Source organism: Gavia stellata, chromosome 1, assembly GCF_030936135.1.
Source record: "Gavia stellata isolate bGavSte3 chromosome 1, bGavSte3.hap2, whole genome shotgun sequence".
Taxonomy (NCBI): domain Eukaryota; kingdom Metazoa; phylum Chordata; class Aves; order Gaviiformes; family Gaviidae; genus Gavia; species Gavia stellata.
Window position 1 is genome coordinate 126,497,832 of NC_082594.1, and position 20,043 is coordinate 126,517,874.

At 46.0% G+C, this 20,043-nt stretch overlaps 1 protein-coding gene across 1 annotated transcript; it reads right to left on the reverse strand.

Moving 5' to 3' along the window:
• Positions 1 to 61: 61 nt before the first annotated feature.
• Positions 62 to 19,943, reverse strand: CCDC191 (coiled-coil domain containing 191). Its single transcript, XM_059822814.1, has 16 exons — positions 19,834 to 19,943; positions 18,441 to 18,580; positions 15,974 to 16,105; positions 15,255 to 15,433; positions 14,525 to 14,748; positions 13,554 to 13,710; positions 11,468 to 11,658; positions 10,443 to 10,692; positions 8,630 to 9,096; positions 8,015 to 8,109; positions 6,378 to 6,460; positions 4,905 to 5,006; positions 3,625 to 3,768; positions 2,283 to 2,435; positions 1,746 to 1,900; positions 62 to 239 (listed from the first exon to the last, which is right to left on the reverse strand). The coding sequence occupies exons 1-16, from the start codon at positions 19,941 to 19,943 to the stop codon at positions 62 to 64; spliced, it is 2,760 nt and encodes a 919-aa protein (XP_059678797.1).
• Between the last annotated feature and the right edge of the window lie 100 nt (positions 19,944 to 20,043).

A 20,043-nucleotide genomic window follows, 5' to 3' on the forward strand; every position in this document is an offset into this window, starting at 1 on the left:
CACTGGACAGGACTTCCCCTTGGATTTGTTTCAGTCAGTAGGAAGACAGCATGGAACAGAATCAGTCTTTTTGTCCCCTTTCCCAGTCTCCTTTGACTGTCTTCTGTCTTGTCTGGAAGTCAGGGAGAATTTCAGCTACTCTCCTGCGTAGCTGGTTTCTCCTTTCCTCTCTCTCTCTTTCCTTTTTCACCAGTAATGGGTACTGCCTCCATGCCTTGAATGCATTCAGCATGAGTCTCCTTAAAGAAATTGGGGACACAAAGAACAAAGTGATGACATGCAGACGTGCGCATAACATAACAGGTAATCAAAAGATGACTTCTGTTTGAGGGGGGAACTCCCTAAAACACCTGGGGGATTTGTCTTTGCTGCTGCTAGTCAGGGCTGTGACATGTTAAACATCTGCATGCAGACCACTCCATTAATACGTCAATCATCCCAGGGAAAAATAACACATTGCCCTTCTCTAGTCCTCTCCCCCAAGAATTTTGCTCCTCCCTCTGACAGGATTATTAACTGGTATTTACTTAGCACTCTAAAGATGAAAGGTGTTTGTTGAAGAATAAACAGGGTCTCTGAAAGCAGTTTCTTCAGGAAAAATGCAGGCTCGTCTGGTCCAGACCAACCACCTGGGAGCACAGGTAGCTGGGCTCCAATTCCTACCCAATTTTAATCGCGGCACCAAAGGTGCCTTGCCTTGGGTTCCCATATGGGCAACAGGGAGCAACAGTCCTGTCTAGGGAATAGTTTGCTGTATCAAGGTCTGAACTGCCTTGTGCCAGGCAGTGGGGGAAGAGGTAATGAGGAACAACAGGAGATTACGCTCCTAATATGAGGTCATACATAGAATGAATCCAATCTCTTTCTGGGTCTGAATTTTCCCTGGTTCTTCCAGTTTGCTGGCTTGTTGGGTTAAATCATGCACTGCTCTGATCTTAGTGGCACGGTAAGCTAGAACAGGTTCACTCTACTACGTAAGAGGTGAATTTAATTCAATTCCTCCTTCAAGATGCCGTGGATCCTGTTTGGGCTATGCACAGGCGCAGTCTATGCATGATTGCATGCAGCTGCCATGCTTTCATGGTGAGGTAGGTGAATATGCTTCTGTTTTCTGATGAACTCTGACAACAGTTTTTTCCTCCTGTTAAAATGCACAGCTAATGCAGTTATCAGACAATGAGTGAACTGGGTGTGTCCTGCTTCAGTCATGATGGGTAGAACTGTCTGCTGTAGTTCTCACTGCCAAGTCAGCCTGATGACAGCATAAACCGAAGGATTCCTTAAGTAGGGTTTCTAGTTGATCAACTTTGGATTTGTGAACTAAATCCTCTGCTGTGGACAAAACAATACAGCGTAATTCCTGCACAATCATTTGGCTTACTATAGTTATACTTAAAGATTTTTCTAAGGCAGCTTTTAGCAGAAGCTGCAGGGCCAGTCCTGCTAATCAGCTTAGAAAGTTTCAGCTACTTATCCGCCTTCACTGTATTCTCTTTCAGCAGATTTAAAAGTTCTGTGAAGGGTACCACTAAATTTCCTTTTCCAGGCTGCATGGAAAATTCTTACCATAAACCTCTGCTGATGTTGTCTGTGCATATCACAGAAGCAAAATACCAGCAATGAAGAACCTGTTTCACATGTTCTTGGGGAGCAGAAAATTGACCTGTCAAAACTAGTCTCTAAAACTATTTATAGGCTATATTAAATCTAAGTAAAAAGAACTGCTGGCAAGGGAGTGCACTTACTTGTTACTGTGTTCAGTAGCGATCTTCAGCTTCTCCCATAAGATACTTTTTTCTTCCATGATCAGATCAAACCATTCCCAGAAGTATTTCCTCATGAGGCAGGCTGCATGGAGGGTACTCGCTCTCTCCTCCAGAGTAGAGAGATAATCCTTGTACTAGGGAAGGAGGACAGAGAAAGAGGTGAGAATGGCTTCTTTCTCCCAACCCCCTGCCCAATAAGCAGAAATAGAGCAGTGCTGGGACTGTGGCAGTGAAGAGTAACGGGGACAGGAGTGGAGGAAAACCAGTGGGGAGCAGGGTGAGAGAGTGCCAAGGTGGAGGAGCAGTAGGTAGGAGAGTGTCCTGGGTGGAGGAGAGTGATGGAGAGTGGAGCGCTGAAAGAAGGTCTCCGAAGAAGGGAATGATTTTGCTGGAATGGGGACAGTGTAAGTGAGCAAAGGTTGAGCTGCAGGTGTGTGAAGTGACACTGTGGTGAGGGGAAAGCCTGGGAGCAGCTAGCTTGCTTGGTATCGTTTCTCCACTGTGGTGCAGGCAAACCTTTAGCCAGTTCCTGAAGCCCCGTCTCAGCAACGTATGGGAATAGAAGTCCTCGGCCCGAGACGCCTTCTCCGTGAGGCTCTCCTGGGTGTGCTGGAGCCAAGTCATCAGGCATTTCCTCTGCAGGCTCAAGCAGTGGTGCCTTTGTGCCATCTGAGTAAAGACAGCAGAGATGGCAGCTAGTTACTTGGACTAGTAATTACATAAACAAAGCTACAGAAAACTGGGTACACTAGAAAAATCACCTCAGCTTTTTGGGGCCCCCAAAATGCAGATATCTGACAGGTGGACTATCTTACAGGATAGGTTCCCATAAAGAGGGGTCAGTATAAGGAACAAGAGCATCTCTCTATCTGCATCACTTCTAGAGAATATCCTTTTGAATTAGATGCTCAGTTTAACCTATTGTGAATGGAGCAGAGGCATGGCCTATGACAGTTTACTCCGACCCCGTCCATAATGCCTGACCAGCAGGGTGGACTTATGGAGCAGCTGCTATCCCTCCACTTCTTCCCAGCCGGAGGCCTAAGTGCATTTGGTCGAGTACTGTAAGTAGTTACAGTTCCAGTGCCTTAAATAGAAGCTTGCCAACTTAGCCCTGGGCTAAATCTTCAGATACGGTTGAGCGTTATTAGTCCACCCGATAAGGCATGCCAATTCAGTCTTGTACGGAAATGTTTCATTAGCAGTATTTATGTGTTGAGGTCTTAGAAGCTACCACTTGCTATTCTGCACTGAAGGTATGGCCAGGCTAGAACAGATCGCTGGATTATCACCTGTGGTGTCCTACCTCTAGCAGTGGCCAACACTGCACCAGCAGTGACTCCAGACAGAGAGGGAAAGCCCTAGTGATGGGCTGGGGTTAACTGTACTGTAATGACAGTGGCTTGGCAGTGTCTTACAGCTTTGCTGTAGAGCAAGAGAACTGACAGGCTCATGTCATGTAACTTAAATTTATTTTTTTGGCTCTATCATACTAAACTAACTCCCACTGTGTTACTGGCATCAAATCACGTGGCAGTTAATACTGCAGACAAGGGGAGGCTAACAAAAGATGACTTCTCATTAGACTGAAACTCATTCCTTTCTCTGTCCTTTTGGTTCCTGTTTAATCAGCTATCAATGAGGATGCCACCCTTGTGGGTTTTCGATGACTTTTCAGGATTACTGTCAGATGGGCTGATTTAAAGAACTAATATAGGGCAGGGTGCGCAGGAAGAATTTTTGCTTTTTCCACCTCTGCCTGGCTCAAGAGCCTATTAAGGTTTCTGCTAACTGCTGCATCCATTCTTTTTCCTTTCTTCCCATGGCACCAGTCCTTTCCTTTATCCTTAGCACTTACCGCCAGGTTTTCCTTGGCTTCCTCCATCAGCCTTTTCCATGGCACCATTCCCAGCTTTCTCAGCAGGACCTTCTCATAGTGATCTCTGGCCTTTCTCCGGAGCTGCTGCTCTTTCTCCAGCCTCCTCTGCTTCTCCAGCTCTTTCTATAATACAAAGAGCAGTAGTTTTAGTTCACTCTGGATGAAGAGGATGTTAAGCAGTGACAATAGATTGTCATATTGGAGCTGGAGCTCCTGACCTGACAGGAAATAGGGATCTGCATCATCTTTAGCAGTGCAGACCAGACATGACCCCATGTACTAGAACCTGTGGTAGAAAGCAGACCAGACAGTCTTAAAAATCCTCATGGAAGATGATGGCATTTCTGGACATTTCCTTGGGCTGTGTGTCAGCACATGGCCTTCCCTCAGCACTGCAGTTTGGTGTTACTGTAGCAGACATATAATCTGTGGCTACCAGCAGTGCTGACGTAGCAGGAACCTCCTTTAGATGGGTCCCATCAATGTGGGGAGGGGTGCTTTGGTGAGCTTGAGGAGAGCAGCTTTGTACGTTTATAAAAGTAGATTGAAAATATGTTCAAAAATGATTCTGAGTTTATGTATGGACCCTACCACTTAATCTAGACTAAATAGTAGGGGAGGGATGTGGGTATTATGTAACCGTACAATATTGCTTTTGACTGAGACTCACAGATGAAGGTCAAACATCCTAAAACACTCAATCCAAGTAGAACAGTAGTTGTAGGTCAAATTCCTGTAGGATTTCAAATGTGCTATGTGGGTTATTAGGACAGCTCATTTCCAAGGAACAGTAACGAAGTGGAGCTATTCCTAGGCTAGCTCCAAGGAGAGGATGCTTCTATTCAGGTGGAAAGTTGCCCTTGATATGTCTGTCAGGCTGGTTGACTTTTCAATCGTGTGTTTGTGACTGGTATCATTGTGTATTCTGGAGGGGGATACAAGTGGAAGGAGCAGTCTGAAAGCAGGCTGAACATGCTGCCACTGCGGGGGCTTATGTGGCTGTACCTCAGCAGTGAACGTCTGCCAGCTGGGACCTCTAGTCCTGCTGACGAGACAGACAATACATGCTTCATAGTGTGTTCGGTCCACAGCCCTTCCCCTAATGTTGCCAAGAAGGGGGAAGGTGGTGAGTCTATATAGCAGGTGCTGTGGAACTCTGCTCTACTAAACTACTCTGGCTGCTGACTGAGTGCTAGTGGGTAATGGCTCTTCCCTATCCCTGCTAAAGGGGGCGGGAAACAGGTGAGGTGTTGGGTCACCAGCTTCTGCTGCCTTCTCTCCTCTCGTCGTTTTTCCTGCTGAGCTTTCTTTTCCTCGGCCTCCTTCCTCTGTTGTGCTTCCTCTTCAGCCTTCAGCTGGGCCTTGAAATGGCGAAAATGGAGGAAGGTAAAATTTAATTTGATGCATGTGACCTTTTCAGAGAACACAGACCTCTACGATTTCCCAATACTCCTCTAGTATTGACGAGCACCTGAAACTTCAGAAGGAAGCAGACTTTGTCATGTACTATACATGATCTGTGCTGGACAATGAACTGTGGAAGGGAGAGGAAGGAGGGACTGTTCTTTCTACTACCTATATATACCTTTCTTTGCCCTAAGTTACAGTATTTGCCCACTCTTCCCCTAAAAAAATTTAAACCATACACCAAGTTATTTATTGATAACCTGATTGCTGACGTCAGCTCTGAATCCCTGGGCTCTGCTCAGAAGTTTTACTTTTACATGCAGAGCAGCATTACAGGTACCCAAACATTTCTTTCCCCAAACACTGAAGATCAAAGTTGTTTTACTTCAGTACTGGTCATACGTGGCACAATATCCTTCTTTGAACGTGTATCTACACACCTTGCAAACTCCACTTCCCTTTCACAAAGCTTTTGCTCTTGGTGTATGCATCAAAGGCCTACAAACCACACCAACCATAATGCATGATTACTGTGACTGTGCTTCCTGATCAGTAAGATCATGGCAGCAGCAACTGAGGAAACCCAACCGGATGCTTGTCTGTCCACTCTATCGTTAAAGTGTTCTCGAAGGCTCGTTTCAGCCTCCTGTGTACGTGAGTGCATCTCTCTTGCTTGGAGAAGATCTGGTTGTTTTAGGACCCCAGTTCTGAGCTTTCTAATCCTAATGCAAGTTACTGTCAATGTTTTCAGTAACAGCTTAATGCCCTGAAGCTAAGAAGGCTCCTCTGTTGGATGTGTATCACAGAATTTCTATATTAACTATGCAAATATTGTCAGTATCTTCTCTCCTCAGCAGAGATTTGCTAGAAAGATGGGATTTCTACTAGGTCAGACTGCATGTCCTCAAGCTACACGTGACCAGGCAGGAAAGGCAGGGAGGGGAAACCCATCATTGCCAGGTCCAATCAAGTGGATCTCCGCATGCACTTCCACCCTTCCCACCCTCCGCAAGGACAGTTATGGCCATGAGGTAGGTGTGAAAGAGGTGTGGGGGTGATGGTGGTAAGGGAGGCTGCTTCTAGAATTCCAACTGCATCAACATGACACCTCGGCCTGTGATATGGCAGCGCTAATGGGGTCACTGTATGCAAATGCAGCAATAACTTCTTTTGATGTGTGCTGGACGTCCGCTTTCTCACAAGCTATAAAACTCTTCTTTTGGATAAAGGGCCTTTTCTTGGTCCCTGGCTCTGGGGTTAAAACAACATTTCTTGTAACTGGAATGGTGTGAGAGAGACTTTGTTTCATTTTGCACTTTCCTTACCAGTTTCTCCTCTTCTCTTCGTTGTTTGGCTTCTTCTAGTTTCCTCCTCCGTTCTGCCCGCTGAGTTGCTCTCTCCTCCATAGCTAAAGAAACAAGGGGACATAAGGCTTAGTAGAAATGAGCTATAGGATAATGAACAAGGGTGATCACTTCTCTCTACTGCCAGGCCCCCATTGACCTGGCAATGCCATCACAAAGGGACTTGCCTTCTGCTGCGCCTTACAGCTGGCAGTGTCATGAACAAGGAACCCATAAGCATTTATAAGACAACTCAGGACTACCCCAGTTAGATTCACTCCACCCTCCTTGGTTGACAGTCGCAGTCATGAGGCTCAGTTATGAAAGGAGTTGTGTCCAGAGTTTTTACCCTGTCTTCCCTGCTTGAGTGCTGAGGCTCAGGGCACCTGATTTAGCAGCAATTGCTATGAGGTCTCCAGTAAGCTCCAATTGCTTATTTAAAGAGCGACTTCATGATGGAAAGCGTTCCTGCCACAGTGGCACACAGGTACTCAGTCACATGAGTGAGAAACTACTGCTTAATGCTTCTTTTTGGAAGATCAGTTGCAATGTGGTGATCTTGCTGCTATCAGCGAAGGTGTTACAGTGCTGACGTGACCACACAGAACATGCAGTGGAGTTGAGAACTCATGCTCACTTCTCCTGAAGTCGCAAACAAAGCACAGGCTGGAGCAATCAATAACTGGGGGGCATTTAAGTGTTTCGACTACAGTAGGCTTCCTCAGGTTCTTTTTTCCTCTCAGCTGTCCCAGGGTTCTCTGCCAAGGGAAAATCATCCAGTGATAACTTATTCACTGAATTTTTTTTTGGACCTTCAAACAAAAGCACTTGAGTGCTCAGAAAATACGCTTGCTGTCCCTAAGTTGTACAGAGTTCAGGCAAATCAGAGTGAGTGATGGCTTGGACTAGGGAGCATTGGAGCTGAACATAGTCAGTTAATGAAAGGCAACTATTAATGCCCAGCTATGATGGCCAAAAAGCTCTGGTGATCCCAAAACTGCTAAAACATCACAATGATCATATTCCAGACAACCTTTCATGCAGACTGTAATCACCCCCCAACTGATACGGAAGAACATGACCTAGGGATGTAACAGAACCTAATCTTAATTTACTGCCTGAAAAGACTCTGCTGCATGTTTAACATGTATATGCTGTTCCAGGGTGGCCAAAGAAGGGGAGATATCTCACAGAAGGCAGGGAGCTGGAGCTCCTTCCCCAGCCTAGCTACTGTTGTCTCACAAAACCTTGGGTAGGCACTTAATTCCCTTTGAAATCTCAAGACCTTTGTCAAAGTTAGATGAAAATGATTGGTCAGTTTAAGTGTTACTTGGATGCGCAATGAAGGGAATAAGACAGCAAAAAACCCTGTAGAGCTTCTCCCTGTCTTGTCACAGCAGAAACAATTGCAAGTGTTAGGAGTAACTGCTACCACAGTGTACTATGCATGGACTTGAGGGGCTTGCAGTGGCCTAGGTTTTACAGATGCCTGACTTGGGCATGAAAACAGCTCACCCTCTCACAGCACTGGTCAAGGCTGAGACAAAGAAAGAGAGAAGTTTCCAGACAAGCTGTTGAGAAAAGTGGTCTGGAATGGTCTTTGCTATCTAGAACAATACCTTTCAGTATGGGATGAGCTGAGGTGAGCTGGTTGGAGGGCCTCCTGCCTTGCATCACTGCCCTTGTGTTTTCTGGCCCATGAGAAACAGGCAGACTATGAAAGGAAAGAGTAAAGAAATTCATCAATGAATGTGGTCAAATGATGCCTTACACCTACCACCTATGGTTGAGAAACAGGCCTTGTAGTTTCTATTCTCCACTGTGCTGCATTTTCATTCTGAATCCCTGATACACCTTTCTTCTGCTTGAAATGGGATTGATGATGCATCCTTGCAAAGGACCCCAGTGCCCAGGGCTGCTGCATGTTCTGAAATATTGAGAATGACACTCTCTCTTCTTTCCTAACTAAATAAATCCCTGCTGCTACTATGTGTGACACTCTAGTGTTGCTGTTTCTAAGTGGATCCTGTATGGATCACATGGTGTTGAGCCATTAAAAAAAGGGAGGATGGAGAACTATGGCCAGCTTGATAGTACCCTTGAGGGTAAGTCACAGGTGAGAGGAAGAGCAGGTAGCACTGGCATGACTGAAGTGTGCCTGGCAAATTCTGGCTCAGCTTGAGTAGGAATGAGACATGCTGACTAATTGAGCCTGCTTTATCAAGGGCATATACCTCAAATGGGTTGTATTCTTGCATCTGGATTGTTTTTCCCTCTTCAGTATTTCCTCCCTCATCTGTGAAGCAGAGTTGTTATGCAGCTGAGCTACAGCCATGGCTTGTGCTGCCTCTTTAGTTCTGCTCAGCCTCTGATTTTCCTGCAATTCAAGGATCAGCTCTTGCTGTTTCTGAAGCTGCTGCCTCTGCTCCTCAATCAGACGTTGCTGGAAGGCATAACGGTGCTCAAAACAGCTACCATAAGCAGGAGCTGTCTTTGGACCAGGTGCTTGAAACTGCTGCGGGGGAGTGGCTATTTGATTCCTGTACACAGCCTGATCCTGGGCACTTGGGGCTGCCTGTTTTAGGGTAGTCTCCCAGGCAAATTTGGGTTTTCTGTAGGAATGAGATGTGTGAGCAGCATCCAAACAAGAGTGGTCTCTGGTCTGGTCAGGTTCTTTCTGTATGAGGCAAGTTTCAGTTGGCTAGGGGGAAAAGAAAAAGGAATGAGGAAAATTTGGCATTGATTAAAACCAAGCGCTCTTCTGCCCTTGCTACACAGTAAGTGTTTCTTTAATGTAAATCTAGTGAGATGCCTGAGAAGTAGGGTAATCTCAGCTATGCAATCTTTATCCAGTTCCTAGCCAGGGCAGAGGGGCCCCGTTATGCACAAAATGGGAGGCTGTGGGAAAGAACTGTTAAGGAGCTGTGTGCCATTTCACTGGGAGGAAGAAATCCTGATCAGGCAAGAGCTCTGGCAGGAATATATCCCGACTATTTTGTTAGGGAGCACAGCTTAGGACAGCTCATTTCTCAGAGGTTAACTCATCTCTTGGGGATTAGCACACTCCCTTTTGGACTGTGGCATCCCCACTCAGTGCTCACATGGAGAATAAAGTAAAAACAGTTGTTGAAGTGATGTATAAGGCTGATCTACTGGACAGTCCCTTTTCAGATGGAAGAGAAGTCTACAAGGTGCTGCTTCCTCATGCCTCTTCTCCAGCTTTGATAAGTATTATCATGCAACTGGCGCACAGTGGGGAATAAGGCTGCGCCTTTTCTGACACGTTTTTCCTCTGAAGAGGCATCACATGTACAGTCTGCTTTCCAATTCTGAGGTCAAAGCCCAAATCAGAGTCACATCCTTCCAGCACAAATCTTACCAGTGCTTCTGAAGAAAAATACGGGTCTACTAGGATGATATAAGCACTGTAGGAAATCAACTTTTGCTGACACTTAAGCAAACAAAAAGCTTGACTTGTAATATATGTGTGTGAGCGCTCACGCTGGGATTGGGACACTGGTACAGGTTTTATAGATGGAAAGGAAGAGCAGGCTCTAACCTGACAAATGACAATTTAAGGAAGCAACCTCTGATTCTCCTCTCCAACCTCCTTGTGATGCATTATCCTGAAACAGCCAGTGACAACTTTTTCCCCCACCACTTAAAAGTCAGAGAGCCGCGCTGGCATGACAAAATCTCTTGTCACGCAGTCAAGCGTTACTCTTTTTAAGTCTAAGCAGGCATCAAAGATGTAACTAATCTCTCACCAAAAGTGATCTGGGGGTGGGACGCTCATTGCAACTCGCAGTACATGAAGGGTTGTTCTCTGGCAGCATTAGAGATTATTTTTATAACTCGTGCATTGTCCTTCATGTTTGTCTCTGATTTTTAACAACTTCCCTCCTTGAACAGTTGCAGACAGGTATTTGGAGGTCACCCTGGGAAAGAAGCCTTCCTCTGGGACAATGTTATTTCAGATAGCATAAAAGAAGTACTTTGTAAGAGTACTGAGATGCCAATAGACAAAACTACGTGGGAAGGATTTACCTTGTCTTGCTGCAAATTTTGATGATGGTTTACTTCTGCTGTTCCAGTCTCGTTAACCTCCAGTGGCCTGTCCAGACCACCCCTTCCGAGTGACACTGCCTCCAGCAGCTGTGCCATCTTTCTCTTCATCTCCTCCCTCTTGATCTGCAGCTCTCGCTTTTCTGTCTCTGCTTGGCTCCAGCGCTGCCATGCCAGAAAGCAACAGCGCAAAAGCCGTCGCTGGTTATGCTCCACAGACAGTTGTTTTTTCCTGAATGAGAAAGCACTTGTGTTATGATGGGAGTGAGGCTTCTGCCCAGGCCTGCCTGTAACAATTGCATCAAGTACAGCAGTCCAGGCCATGGCACGAGGCCCCATAATTTCCCAAGTCTTTCTGTCGCTTAACTCTGAAGGCCCTCCAAAGCTGTACAGACTTCCTCCAAGGAGCATTGGGAGGGCAGGAAGGATGCCTGTTACTTTGAAGTAAGTTTCCCTAGTTCCTATTTTGCAATCTCCTGTGTCATCCTTGGGCTGCAGGATAGGTGCAAAAGAGGTATCCTGTTCCCTTGCCAGCTGCATGGGGGAAGCGGCAGTGCCTCACCACGGCAGCCTGCCAGACACCTGCAAGAGCAAAATTTTCTCTGGCTGATAGTCATCCAACAGCCTCCTTAATGAAAGGCGCTGGCCAAAATGATCTCTGCTATACTACTATTGAAATAGGGAATAACTATATTAATCAGGAATAAATATGGCATCTCATATTCTCTGGGGTCCAGAGCAAGTCAGGGTGAGATTTCCAGGAAAGATACCTACAGAGAGAGTGAGAGCAAGCATGCTGGAATGTGCTAAAGGTCTTGTTTATCTCTGCCCTCCTTTTCATCTGTGCCACAATGCCTCTGGCAGCCTGCAGGCAATGTAGGAATTTTCTCAGAAAGCTACTGTTTTCCTCCTGCTGGCTAACTGGCAAGCCCCATTTGCAGCTCCTGATCACCGCACTGCCCGAGTACTGCTGCAGTAAGGGGAATTCCACAGTGTAGGGTCACTACCTGTTTTGATCTTGGAGATGAACTTCCAATTGCTGTGCCTCCTGCTCTACTTTCTGGGCCCAAGTATAGTTTCTCCAGGCTCGCAGGGCCTTCAGTTGGCATTTCCAGTCAGCAAGGGCTCTGGCTTTTCCCATTTTAATTCTGTGCTCCAGAATGACTTTCAGCCAAGCAGAGAAATGTTGTTGCATGCACTGCATGGAAGAGTTTCAGAAAACTAGTGAGCAAGATACAGCCCATCACACAAATGCTGATCCTCTCCACCCTTCCCCTTATCTGACTTTCCTTTTTGAGATTCTTTTTAGAATCCCCACTTTCCCCAGTTACCTTGAGGGTAAAAAAAAAAAAATAATGCAGAGCATGTGCAGGTCTTCTACAAAAAGCAGAAAGGGACTAGAAAGTTAACATCATGGGGCTCTATGCTTTTGAGTGAAACACATTTAGTTCACCATGTGTAAAGGAATAAAATGGGTGAGGAATGTAGAATTTCTAGAGACAGAAAAGATGTTTCAAAATCTAGAAAATGTCTAAGATGCTACAGGTAAGAATGCTTCTGTGGAGACCAGTTCACAAATATCTCCATGGACCACTCGTGTTTTTTTTAAACTTAGACAAAAACCAAGACACTTCCTAGAGTGAATTTATGACATGACCTAAGCTCACCCTTGTTCCAGTAGGAAGCCAAACCTTTCCCCTATTGTGTAATTAGACTCGCTGCCTCTGGGAGTGATATACATTGTACAGAACAGCAATCTGCTATCTAATCTACCCCATAATTCTAGCCTTGTCACCGCAGACACTGTTCTTTTTGATCCTCCAAGTGGGTCAACTCACAGGACCTGGCTGTTCCCCTTTTGTCATAATGCCGTGTTTTAATTGCATTCCTCTCAGTCACTGAAATCTCCAAATGCAGACTTACAAAAAGGACAAAATGTCAATGCATTAGCTGTTTCTTTCTGCTTTAGGAAAATAATCAAAGTGTCACTGTTGCTTAGCTCAGCTAAGCCATGGCTTCTCACATTATGCCAGCCCTAAATTGTTCTGTGGTTTCATTCAGGCTTATCTTCATAGCTTAGATTGTGCTGGAGAGAGGTTGTGTACTGCTAAACAGTAGCCAAGCACAAATCCAGCAGACAGGCAGATGAAATGAACCATGGGGAGACTCATAATAAAAGCTATGGGATTCTTCTATAAAAAAAAATTTCTAGATGTAGACAAGTAGCCATTAATGATGATGACTGCTCTATTAATTAAAAACATTATGTGATGGATGGCATTCAAACCTGCACTCAGGGAAATTAATTCCCTTTCCTGAAACGGCCCATATAAAATTATTCAGTACAAAAAGATCGCTCTTTAATTGCAAGTATTTGATACAACTAGGTGTTTAACCCAGAGCTGGCCATGGTATCAGAATAATGAGGGTAAAAGAAATAGGCTCCTACTAGGAATTATTAAAGTCTGCACATTTGCCTCAAAAGAGCTGTTGCAATATCACAGAATATCCTGCTGTACCCAGTGGGAGTGGATCCTTGAGGATTACTGTGGATGTGCTGGCATACTTCAGCTCTTGGAGACCCAGCTCAAAATTCATCCCAGGCCTCAGCACTTCTCTCCTCTTTCCTCTCCCTGCTCCTGCACCAGGGTCTGCAAGGCAATCTTTAAAATATCTTCCCATACACACAATAAGGGCTTCTCAGGCCCTTTTGTGCCACTTCCCCCCTTTTACTTCCTTCCTCAAGGGAAAACAAATCTTGCTGCCCTGCCTCCTCTGTACATCTGCCTATTTCTCCATTGCAGAAGCCTTTATGTTTGCAACTGTCCTGAGAGCCACATCTTTTCCACAATTCTCAGTGAAATCTCCCACTGAGTACACCTGAGGCACAGAAGCACTGGGGCTGGAGGCTCAGGGTTTCTTGCTCCTAGTCTTGCAAGATACTTTTTGCCCTGCTCTTCTACTTCCCTGGTATCAGGAGGAGGGCTTGGAAGAAGTAAAAAATTCTGATAACCAGGACTTTTCCTTCGGTTTTGCAAACAGCAGCTGAGGGCAGGGAGCTCAGAGTCTCGGCTAAAGAAGGGTGATGCTCACTCTCTGCTTATTGGTGTGAATCCTGCGCAGCAGCTCCTGAGCCTTTCTCCGTTTCTCCTCTCCTTGCTCTTCTTTCTTCAGGACCAGGGGTGGTGACGCAGTAATAGATACCTCCTGCATTGACGGTTTCTGACTTCTTTCTTGTCTCTTCCCCTCCCTGGAAAGTGAACAAACATACAGATCTAATACAATGAGGAAAAAACTGTAGCACAGATTTCACTCTCTTTTTGGCCAGTCCTAAAAGAATCACCTCTACAGTTTAGAAAGCTGCTGATTATTTAACTCAGCCTTCTTAGTAAACAGCCTCTGTCATGATTTGGGGTCCCAGAGATTAAACAGTCTGGAGCATTTCCAAAATATAGCAGGCAGAAGAAAAGGGCAAGATTTCAGTAAAGCACTTGCATGAGAAGATTTAGGATCTCAGGGCTGCCTAAGTAAATAAATGGCATCCCTACAAGTCACATCTCTGTGACAGTCCAAGCTCAGCAGAAGCAAAATATATGTCTGTGCAGAATTCTCAGCCAAGAATGCTCTTTATTCTCTCATAGCAGAGGAAGTATCATAAGTGCTAGACTTTCAACACAGACTATTTTAGGCAGGCTAGCGATTCATTTTTTTTTGTGTGTGTACTGGCTTTCATGCTGCATTAGACGCTAACAATGCTGGATGTGGTCACAGAGATGATGGAGAGAATGCATGGTGGTGCAAACACACTCCTGCTTTGTGATTCAGTGTACATACTGGTAATGGCTGAGGGGATGCTAATGGTATCTTTAGCCCATCTTCCCACTAATGATAAACTCCGCCACTGAAGTTGGTAACAAAGGAATAAAAAGTTCTGGGAGAGTTCGGAGACAGAGGGATAGCAGATGTTTCCTTTGGGACCACCACTCCTCTCACATTGAGCAAAAGGAGCTGATAAGAGAAGTGTTCTTCATAGGGTTCTTTCCATGCCCCCCTCTCCCTCTTACGTTCTCCGTCCTTGTGCCATGGTGTGCCTCTTCTCAGCCATTTCCTTTCGCAGCTTCACCATTTCCCTCCGGATCTCTTCCTCCTCCTTCTTGGCCTTCAGGGCCTTCCTTCTGTCCTCCTCCTGTGCTTGGAGCTTAGCCTCAGACAGAATTGATTTCTTCAGGGACTCTTCTTGTCTCTGAAGTTCTAATGCCTTCTGACGCCTCATTCGGTTTTCTTTCACCTGGGAAGGAGGAAGTCAGCAAAAGTCAAAGCAGGCGCCAAAGGTTGAAGAATTTGGGGTTCATTGTACACTGACAGGGTGGGTCACAATCTACCTTTCACATGAAGCAAGCAACCCTATCCGTAGCCGGCACTGACTGGATTGCTTCTGCTCTCAGACCTACAAAGAACTCCATTCAAGGGAGTGGGGTTAAACCAGCATTACTTGATGGGAGGGAACTCAGAACTGACTGCCATGGTGGCTTTTCCTGTCAGTCTTCGGAAAGGGGGAAAACCTGAACAGATATAGCGAAAGTTGACTGTGCAAGCTACTGTGAATGGCTAATGTACACAGGGAAACGCAGTAACATTTCAGCTAAACTGTGGAAGAGTATCCTCGGGTATTTGCTTCAAGTCAGAGATTATTGCAGGTTGGGAAAGAATACGGAGGAAGTATCACCGAGCATTTACTCTAATCCTATAATCCTCCATCTTATTCCTTTTAACTGCGCTGCCTTGCCTGCTCACCTGCTTGTGTCTGAGCTCCATGATTATTCGTGGATCTGCAAGTTTTTGTTTTTCCTTGACATCTTCAAGTCTAAGGTCTTTCGCTATCCCCCAGTTCACAACTTTACTCTGCAAAAGATGCTGTAGGTATTCTTGGACGGAAGAATTTTCCAATTCATGTTCCAGATAGCTGCACAAGTCTGAAATGAGGAATTCAGATTATCTCAGGCTAGTCTGAAATGAATAAACCCCTCTGTCTCAGATCACAAAGCCTAATGTAATTAAAGGGATCACTTTCCCAGACTGTGAATGCATTTCTGATGAAAGCGGACACACTGACTGCACTCCATTTATCCCCAAAGAATCTTAATCAGTCTCCCATTGAACACGCTAGAGCAGTAACAACATTTCGTCCATTTTTTACTGCCTTGCCTCTGAGCATCTCAAATGGCTGTATAAATTTGACGGGCCTCACAAATACCCATACATAAAAGAAATAAAATCTCTCCTTTACAAAGGGAGACATCGAATGTTTATGAGGTGCATTTGTGCAGCCCTACAGCAAGCTGCTGTAAGAGCTGGGGGAGAAAAATCATCACCTCTAATCTTGTTTCTACTGAGCCCACTATCCTGGCCTCAAAGCAACTTTTACCTCTCAGGCTGACAAGCCGTGAGGCCCGGCTCCCTTCCCCAGCACATCCTCAGAAAGGAAGCCAGGAACTGCTTTGTTGTGCTCTCACCATCAAACTGCTCATACTTCAGAGGGGCTGCAGCAGGCTTTTCCAGGAGGACAGAGTCAACTTCCTCTTCTCCATCACTCGCCAGCTCCAGTTGCAGTTTGGACTTCATCCAGCTACTGAGCAGCTCTTGAGCTATCATAAGGAAAGAGACTGATGACTTCACTCGCTTAAAAAAAATCTACGGGTAAGTGTAAACTAGCAAGACTCTGTCTCTGAAATAGTTATATCACATGCTGGGAAGGCTGTCTAAAATGACTGAAAGCTGATCTGCAACAGAAAATGGAATGAGGCTAAAAGTTCTGTTCTCATCTTCTTGATCTATAAAAGAACAGGAAGAGAAGGTGGCAAACATTTTCCCTGTCACATATGTCACAAGTGAATTCTTTTCCACCCAATTTTTCCTCCAATATTCTGTGGACATTTAGATCACTCATGTGATTATAATAGCATTTATCAAGGAGATGGAATTCACATGATGTAATTAGTAACTCAGCTTTTGTATGTTTTACCACTGCACTTGCAGACACTTAGATATTTTCCACATGTACAGCCAAGGTTGTCACACATTAAATACAAAAAGAACCACTGTTCGGACAAATGTTTGCTTCAATGTATACAGGTTAACCTTTGCAAGTACCACAGCTCCAGAACAACTGGTGAGTCCGGATTACAAATCTGTCAGGTGGCAAGCTTCACCAGGGACTACCTGTACTCAGAATTAAGACTGCAACTACAAGAATGCACCCCTGATGGATTTGGTACTCCTCAGTGATCTCAAATGCCTAGTGAACAACTGGGTATAAATTCCTTCTGTGGACTTTATTTACATCTCTACTCTTCTGTGGAAAAACACAAAAATTCCTTTTTCAAAGTTCCTACTCAAAAGCAAGGACAGCTAACGTGGCTGCCACCTCAACAAACCACCTGGCCTCACTACATGGGTGGCCAAGCTGTTCCTGAAGCAGCAGGCAGGGCTGTAAACTGCAAGGCATGAGGAACAGCCCCACGAGAAGCTGAGCCATCCTGAGCTGTCTGTGCGGTGAGGATGGGCAAAGCGCAGGGATCTCGGCAGCTGTTGCAGTGCAAGTCATCTCCTGTAAAGGCACACAGCCGCTAGACAGGAGGAAGCAGCTGCTCCAAATCTCTAGTTCTAACACAAAATGAAGATGCTCCCATTGAGTCCTGGTATTTCTAAGGCAATAAAGCTTTTTTAAAAATTCCTTAAAAAGGCCCAAGTTTTTTGAAGAAAACATAAATCTTATGTTTATTGTCCTTCAAATCACTTTTGTTCTCTTCTATAATCTCTCAGGTCAGCTCAGGAACAAGGAAATACACCTGATAACAGAAAGAAGAGAGAAAATAGCTTATCACTTGGGGAAGGGTTACTTTTTTGACTGGGAAATGTGAGCTCCTCATAACTGGAGTAAAGGTCTTTGCACTTCTGTTATCAATACCTTTCTTCACAAAGCGGACAATGTGTAGTTAATACCCTTAAGTACTCTAATAATGGATTCCAGGTATAAGGCTTTCAGTTGAGCTAGAAACAACCCGGAGGGATCGGTAGCTATAAAAAGGAAAACACTAGCAGAGAAGGGCAAACAAAACCAATAAAGAGACATGAGGAAAGCAAGCAACTTTTCCACCTATTGCAAAGATAGCTTCTTTTGAGCCACTCTGCTATATAATGCATTCAGACAGTGCACCGTCAGCAGATAGGTGGATTCTGTGCTATTAGTTGAACCCTTGATGATCGCAAGTGAAAAAGCTGACTTCCTGTATTGAAGTGGATGCTCTTGAGATGTGTCTTCATGCCATTCCGTAAGGCTCACTTTTGAGTCTTAAAAGAATGGTTAACTCAGTTTTTAAAATCCTGTCTCCTATCAGCTTTTTACACTGCAGATGTACTTCTAGCACTGATGGGAGGTAATTTCCCTCTCTTTTTTTTTTAATGTACCGCAGTTTTATTTTCAAGTTTCAGTAAGCACTTGGGGCTGCAGGCATTACAAAGGAAATATCTAGTTAGCTAATTATTGAGGAAAATTTTGCATGGGAATCAAAGCAAGACCACAGAATTATTCATATATGAGAAAGCTACACAGAGCAATTCCATTTTCATATCTGGCCTGCTATCAAAAATACCTCAGGTAATTTCATCCCGTTTCCTGCAGCCCACTAACTTGTATTTGACTATACAGTGTGTCTTCAAGGGCAGTATTCATCCTCTTCTTGACTTGAAATCTCCAGGAGACAGAGAGTTCATGCTTCTGTTAGGTATTCTAATTAAGATCTACCTTGAACTCCAGCAATTGATTCTTCTTATGCCTTTCTCCATTGGATAAAAGGCATCCTACTATGAACTGGTTCTTTTGGTCTCAAGCTTTGTAAGAGCCTGTTCAGACCAAAACCACAATACCGGATCAAGAGGGTTAATTTTAGGCAGCTTGTGGCAAGCATTATTTCAGCTCACCTTCCTCACAGGCCTCATCGTGATCTTGCAGCTGTTCCACGGTTTCCAAACTCATCACAGGACCACGAGGCCCCTGTGGACGCCTTGACTTTTGAAGGGAAAATGCTCCAGAGACAGCATACTCAGAGGCTTGCTCCACGCTCTTTAAAGGAAGGAAAACATTTCTAAGGATTGCTGGATATAAATTTTTAAACTACCTACATCCAGGTTTCTCCTCCAGAGAGAGTAAACATCAGTGGGAATGTAACACAAGACAGTATGGCTATGACAAGAAATAGATTTCTTTTGAAACATGTTTCTCCGACTGCTCTTAATTGACTGGAGCAATTGGACTTAGAAATGATTAAGTAATAACCATTCATTTGGCAATTAGTGCCAATCACAGTGATTGGAGAACGCAAACACCCAGCCCCTGAGGGCTGAATGGAGACTGGCTGCGTTAGTCCCCAGCAACCACCAACTATGAAAGTTGGCATCAGCATTTTGTCATAACCGGGCTGGCCACTGTGGAACCAGTCTGAGCGATTTTCTGTCCCGTACTCATCTCTCCGAGGTGTAAATGGTCCTGACGAGTCACTGTGTTTTCACGTGTAACACCGGTACATCGGACAGCCCACGTTTCTCCTTCCCTTTGCAGGGAGGTTTTGGAGGAGGCAGGCCAAGGGTGGGAGCATGGGGGTACCCAAGGAGGCCATACAAAAGGAATTTCACCCTAGAACTCATTTTCCTTGATCTTAGGTGGTTGTGGATGCAAGAGAAGGTGCTGCGGGGTAAATCTCTTCTATTACTTGCCCATACGTACAACCTGCAGCACCGCTCAACAGCGGGTTTTGCGCGTGGCCCGTGAGTTTTACGCTAACAACAGGCTACCTTCCTCCTCAGGGAGTTACTGCCCAATTACTTCACCTTGATCCAGCGTTCCACGTTCTGGGAGTCAAACTCTGGCTGGAAATAAGACGAGAAAAAAAAAAATAGCATTTCAACCACCTCTCTCTTTTTCCCCAGGGGAGTTTAAGGCTGCCCAGCTGAGCGCCATTCACTCGAGCGCAGCGCGGCCCCCCCCATCCGCCGGCAGATCAAAGGGCCGTTGCCGCAGTCCCCCGGCCCCCCCCAGCCCCGGGACACCTCATTTCCGAGCCGGACCCCGCTGCCGGAGGCGGTCGGCGCCCCACGGGCCCGTCTCGCGTGGGCGCACCCCCCGCCGCGCCCCGCCGCCATTTCAACCGGCGGGGGCGTGGCGGCCGCGCGCGGCCCTTCACCCGAGAGGGCGCGCCCTGATTGGACAGCGCCCTGCGGGGCGCCCCCTACCGCTACCGCTACCCTCCTCCCGCCGCCCGTCAGCCCCCGCTACCTTCGGCCCGGCCCCGGCGCTGAGGCGCTGCCACAGCGGTACGGCTGCGGCCTGTGCCCCGGGAAGGCCGTGGCCGCGCCGGGCGCCCCCGCCAGCCGCCCGCCCCTCTCAGCCTGTCCCAGGGCGCACCGCGCCGGGAGCGGCTTCGCCATGGCAACGCCGCCTCCCCCGGGCGGAAGGCGGAAGGCGGAAGGGAGGTGTCTCCCCGCCGGCGCACGCTGATGATGCCGCTGTGAGGCGATTGGGGCGGGT